This window comes from Tachyglossus aculeatus, unplaced genomic scaffold, assembly GCF_015852505.1.
Source record: "Tachyglossus aculeatus isolate mTacAcu1 unplaced genomic scaffold, mTacAcu1.pri scaffold_214_arrow_ctg1, whole genome shotgun sequence".
NCBI lineage: Eukaryota > Metazoa > Chordata > Mammalia > Monotremata > Tachyglossidae > Tachyglossus > Tachyglossus aculeatus.
The window spans coordinates 99,218-105,851 of NW_024044930.1; the positions used below are offsets into that span (position 1 = coordinate 99,218).

General features: G+C 49.6%; 1 protein-coding gene across 1 annotated transcript; it reads right to left on the bottom strand.

Moving 5' to 3' along the window:
* Positions 1-453: 453 nt before the first annotated feature.
* LOC119923662 (vomeronasal type-2 receptor 26-like) lies at positions 454-6,383 on the bottom strand. Its single transcript, XM_038742983.1, is given in 4 exon segments — positions 454-1,349; positions 1,971-2,094; positions 3,564-3,813; positions 5,521-6,383. Coding segments are annotated over 4 exon segments (2,133 nt in total).
* Positions 6,384-6,634: the final 251 nt, after the last annotated feature.

The window sequence follows — 6,634 nt, forward strand, 5'->3', positions numbered from 1 at the left end:
GTTCCATTTCTTCATTAGACTCCAGGCTAGGCAGTTCCTCTCCCCTCTTCTCTCAACAGGAACTTCCATGTGTTTCTCTGCCGTAACCACTGGACCCTGCCCTGCAAGGGGTATTGCCCTATACCCTTGGAGTCCTGTGTCCAGAGCAGCCATTCCCCTGCACTAGGGATCATTCGGGCCCAGTCCGGAGTGGTTTCCCGGACAACCAGCAGGTGATGGCGGCAGTCTCTGTGGGAGTACCAGCTGGAGGTGGGAAGAGTCCAGTAGGCCATGGGACAAACACTTCAGTGATCCATGGGAGCACCCAGGCCTGACCTCTGATTCTGATTGGCCAGTGAATCCCTTCTGGATGTACCTGGCAGGATTTCCCTTTCCTTTAGTCCTGTCATTGTAGGAAAACTGGGGTTGAGAAAATTCAATAAAAACAACAGTACTGAACTAATGTCCCAGGGATCATTTCCTCTTCAACCACTCCCGGGTGTTCCTGTCAGGTTGCAGCAGGATGATGTAGCACTTAGGGACGAAGATGCAGACAAGAAGCCCAGCACCAAAGGCCAGGATGGAGAAGATCTCTGTGGGCACTGTGGCCTTCCCCTTGGTGTCCTGGTATGCGGGGAGGAAGGAGGCCCAGACGCTGCAGAACACCAGCATGCCAAACGTGATGAACCTGGCCTCGTTGAAACTGTCGGGCAGCCTCCTGGCCAGGAAAGCCGCAGTAAAGCTCACCAGGGCCAGAACGCCCAGGTAGCCCAGGACACAGTAGGAGGCAATCACGGAGCCCTCGTTACACTCGATGATCATGTGTCTAGACTCAGAGTGTGTGTTCACCTCCGGGAATGGGAGAGCGGTGCCCAGCCAGATCACACAGATGGTCACCTGGACCAGGGAGCAGGACAGGACTATAGACATGGAGGCTCTGGAACCCACCCACCTTCTGACCCTGCTCCCCACGCTTGTGGCCCTGAAGGCCATAACCACGGTGATGGTCTTGGCCAAAACGGAGGAGATGGTCATGGTGAACACGACGCCAAAAGCCATCTGGCGGAGAACGCAGGAGGCTGTGGTGGGTTGGCCGATGAAGGTCAGGGCACAGAGGAAGCAAAGTTTGAGGAAGATGAGGAGGGTGTAGCTGAGATTGAGGTTATTGGCTCGAACTATGGGTGTGTCTCGGTGCTTAATAAAGACCCCTAAAACCAAGGCTGTGAGAAGAGAGAAGGAGAGGGACATGCAGACCAGGATCAGCCCCAACGGTTCTTCGGGGGACAGGAAAGTCACCACTTTGTGAAGGCAACCATCTCTCGCAATGTTTGAATACTGATCTTCAGGACATTTCACACACTTTTCCGCGTCTGAAAAGAATCATTCAATCGATCAATCAGTCAGTCAATCGGCACTTAATGAGTGCAGAATGCTGTACAGTGCAACAGTTTGGGTAGACAAGTTCCTTGCGCAGAGGGAGTTCACAGTATAAAAAGGGAGACAGATTTTAATATAAATAAATTGACAAATGATGGATATGCACGTAGGTGCTGTGGGGCTGAGGGTGGGGTGAATATCGAGGGCCTAAAAAGAGGGAGGAAAAGAGGAGGGAACAAAGTCTCACGTCCCCCTAAGGCACACTTTTCCCTCCACCTAGGTCAGCATCACAGCACAGGCTGGGATTTTTGCCCTTTCATCAAACCTGACCCATCTGGTCCAACACCATCTCCCAGGCACCCCCGCCCAGTGCCAAGATCGTGTTTTCTGTCCCTTGGCCTCACCCTGAAGTCACCCCTGTCCATGGGCAAGGGAGCTACTGAATAAAAACTCCTGAACATCCATGTGTGCAGGCAGGCGTGTCCATCTCTGGCCTGCCCCTTCGGCTTTCCCATTGACTGCCTCTGTTTCCACATGCCCTTCATCTGTCACCATCTGGGTCGTGCCCACAGACTCTGGGTCATGTGAGGATCCGGATCTCTGCACACATCTACCTGTCTGGTTGGAAATCTCCCTGTCTGGGCCCTGGACACAAAAATAGCAGCAGAGGGCCACCCCTTGCTGGGTGCGTTTTCTGAATCCTGGTCCACAGCTCCTGCTGCACTGCGAATGTGGAGCCTGAATTTTCGAGAAACAGGATAGTGACAGTGAGGGTGGAGCTCCAGAGTTTTAAGCCTACCTGGGTGATCCTGGAGCCTCCCACCCAGAGGCTTCACCAACCACCTCCCAAAAAGGTCTGAGCCCCACCAAGGGCTGGGCTACAAGTGCCCCCCCTCCACATCATCCTCCCTTTTCCTTATCCTTGTTCAGAGCCAGGGGTTTCAAGGAATCGTGGGACCAGGTTCCACTTCTGATCTGTGATGGGGCTCCACCTGAGCCGATCCCAGAGTCAAGAATGATGTTCAGGCATCCCTTCATTCTCCCACCCTTGCTGACTGCAGGGAGGTGTCTTCAACTCTGAAACATTAAATTCCTTACTGGACCCAGAAACATGTGTCAGAGAAACTGTGCCGGGAAAGCGCAAGTTTCTGAATATATGAACGCTAAAGCATTTTCATTTTCCTCTCGCCTATCTTGGGGCTGACATTGCACTCCCGGTGTTCTCCCTGGGGAAATAGCTCTCTGCTTCCCACAGTGTCCATTTCCCTTCCCACGCTCTGATATCCCCAGTTTGCCAAGCTGTGTTATCATGACCGCCAATACCTGATTTCACTGCAACAATGTGAGGATCACAGATGGCCCTGTGGCCAGGGTGACTAATCCGTCACCAGCTCCAGCCCAAGCAGGTGATCAGAGGGGAGCCATCCCCAGTCAGGGCTCTCTCTACAGGAACCCCACACAGAAAATGAAACAATCCCTACTGAGATAGGCCCAAGAGATGGCCGAGCAGAGCCACTGGTAACTGTCACAGCACCTCTGGGATACCCCAGCCCCAGCTCCCACCATGATCTATCCACAACAGGCTGTAGGGATTTAAACTGCACCCGAGCTCCATCAGCATCCCCCTTGCTGGACTGTGTCACTGCATCCCCAGAACCTCCTAGCACTGAGGGCAGGGGGCAGTCTTCGGGGAAGACATTATGCTGGCATCACATGACATCATATGACAGTTAGAGGAGGAAGCGACACCACCTTGGCTCGAAATTCAACCCCTTCACCTAGGGATTAGGAGAATTGATAGGACCCCCAGTCACCCGAGCTCCGGGCCCTTTTGTGCTTAAATGCCCCCTGATATGTCTGTCTGGAGTTCCCTCTACACCTCATAGTCTCATATCATGCACCCCTTGAGGACCAAAATTTATGTCTCATTTCCACCTAAGTGTTTTTTTCCCAGCACTAGGTATTCATTCATTCATTCATTCATTCAATCGTATTAATTGAGCACTTACTTGTGTAGATCTGTAAACTGTGCACTTGGAAGAGTACAATATAGCAATGAACAGACTTACTCCCTGACCACAACAAGCTTCCAGTTTACAGTCTAGTTAAAGTGCTGTGCACACAGTAACTGCTCCATCTATACAATCACTACTAGAAGCCTGGGACTACCACTTCAGGACATCCGGGCATTCCCACTGGCTGCTTACCTGAGGGGCTCCCCCAGGCCACACGATCGTTGCCTCACTGATGATGACATCTTGGTCTGGGGGTGCCTGGGGGTCCACCTCCCCAACTTTCACCAATTCACCATTTCCATTGGGAAAAATCACAAAGTTCAGAATGTCATATTTTGCAGCAGATCTGCGGTTCTCGTCCAGAATCACCAGTTCCCCAGCAGGGTTGTCAAACTGACCCTTTCTCAAAAACTCATGGGGCTGAAATGGATAAAAGGAAATTCTACAGACTCTTGACCCCAAGGGAGGTGAGATCAGCTTCAGTGGGATTTGTGGGGGTCATTTTGTTTATTTGAGTCAAAATTAGAACCAATGACCTTCTGACTCCCAGACCCAGGCTCTATCCATTATGCCGTGCTACTTCTCCAAGTGGCTTAACTTCCCTGGGCCTCAATTTCCTCATCTGTAAAATGAGGATTCAATACCTTTCTTCCTTCCCGTTGAACTGTGGGCCCCATGTGGGACAAGGCCTGAGTCTGACCTGATTATCCCTTATCTAACCCAGTGTTTAAAACAGTACTGGCACCTAGTAGGCTCTTAGTAAATACCTTCACCAATATTATTGTCATTATCATCATGACTACCCAGGAAAGCTGCCACAGGGAGGTAACAGGGGAGACATGGAGTCTGGGAGCAATCATCCCACAGGGAGGGGATTTCTTCTTCCCCACCTTTGGCCCTGCTGACTGCCCTGCTTCTCCAGATCCCCCACCCTTCCCCGACCTCAATCACCCAGCCCAGGAATCGAGGAAGTCTCTCTCTCTTCCTCTCTCTCCTTCTTTTTCTCTATTTCCTGGCATGAAATGGAGATCATGGAAGAGAACCCAGGGACGACAGACCTACTCATGGGAATATTTTCCATCTCATCCTTACATAGGCAAGGAGGAGAGAAGGGAAGGATATGTCTGCCTAACAGTGGGGGGAAGCCTCGTCCTAGGACCAGCCACACTGCCAACCTCTATCATTCAGCAGTTAGTTTGTGGAGAGCAGGAGTGGGGAGCTGTGAACAGTAGAAAGAAGGGCAAGTGGCTATGATCCCGATGATGAGGATGGTGATCCATGAAGCTGTACTCTGTGACCACCTCCCAATCCCGCTACCCCCAGTGGGATAAAGTTGGTTATTCCAATTGATTTAAGTTGTCCTTCAAGCTTGAAGAAGGCAGCATTGATGGTCCGATCTGGGGAGCACAGTACTGTCCAAAAATGCTGTCCCTTGCCATGTTGTTAACTTTAACGTTTGCATTGCCTAGCACTGTGTTCTCATTTCCCTGAAATCGATGCACCACATCCTAAATAAGTATTGGGATCAATAATATTTGTGAATTACAAATTCTTCATTATGGGCACAGCGAAGATGTCTACCACCTCTGCTCTATGGTACACTCCCAAGCTCTTAGTACAGTGCTTGGCACACGGTAAGTACTCAATAAGTACCACTGAAGAAATGATTGATTTATATCTTCCTTTCTTGCCAGGATGTGTGTGGCTGGGGCAGCTGATACACCAATGACTATGATTAAAACATACGAATTTTTATAGGTCAAATTTTAGTTACAGTTTAACCAGATGACCAGGAGGGACCTCTTGCATTAGGGCAGTGTTCCCCCTCTTTCCTACCTGCAATTGTATTTCAGTGAATTGATTTCTAGGACTCGGTCTCTGAACCCAGTCCTGTATATACCAGAGGATAACGGATGAGGCTTTTCTGAAGGTGTATGTTTCGATCAGGCCCTCCACTTCTGCACTTCAGCAGGGCCTTCCTCTTTTAACCTCTAGGCTAAAAGCTCTTTGTGGACACGAAATCTGTCTACCAACTCTGTTGTAATGTACTCTCTTGAATGGTTCAGACTATGGTCTGCACACAGTAAGCTCTCAATACATATCACTGATTAACTGACTGATTTTGCTGTCCCCGGTCCAGCGGGGGAACATTATCTGCCACTGATGAGGCACCAGACAGTCCCTGTTTCCCCGAGATTCCAGGTCTGAGCAGGAAAGGAGGAACTCCTGAAGCACCTGCGCAACAGCATACATGGCATTGTACACACTGTAACTCAGGGCAGACATCATCAGGGAAAAATGGTGCCAAGGCAACAACTCCAAGGACGCATTTTCTGAGCATTTTCTTCCACCGAGTTCAGGAAATGAAAGGGAACAGTCAAAGGCAGACTCCAAGAATTCCTTCAAGAAAATGAATTCTGGGTATTTTTCTGGTCTAACCGTCTGTAAAAAATCTCTGAAACCGGGAACTTCTTCAGCAAGGTTTGCCACAGTGAAAGTTCCATGAAAGTTGTAGTTATTTATTACTTTATCAACGCTCATATTAAAGTCCCAGTGAAAGGTGGTGATCAAAACCATCTTGGACAGCTCAAAACTCTCTATCACATATTTCAGAAGGATTAGTGACTCTGCATCCCCATAGGCCGCCATCACTCTGGATGATGTGGCCGTCACCCTGTAGCAAACTTTCCAGATTGAATAAATGTGCAATCTCTCACTGGGGATCTTCTCGGTAAATGCTGCACAGACACCATTCCTGACCATCTCCGCAGTCATGTCTGAGAGGAATCTATCTCCTCTCATATCATCTGACACCACCAGCCCGACCCAGGTCCAGCCAAAATGTACCATTAACCGGACAATCCCCCGGGGCAGAGAGGAGATCCTGGGTGCCACCTGATAAAGAGTTGGAAATTGAACCGTGTCGCTGAAGACTGGATCAAACGGGCCATAGGTGATCTGGATAGAGAACAAAAGAGCTCAGTGGGAGGTGTGAGAAGATGGCAAATCCATCAAAAGTATCGATTTAGATTCTGCACTGGGAAGAACACTGTTCTTACCACTTGAGAAAGGATGATTGAGGCAAAAGACACAATACCTATACTCAAAGAGATTTTAATCAATCAGTCACATTTATTGAGCAATTACTGCATGCAGAGCACTGTACTCAGTTTCTAGGGGAGTACAGTATAACCGGGCTGGCAAACATGTTCCCTACCCACAGTGGGCTAACAGACTAGCGGCAGAGATGGGCGTTTAAATGT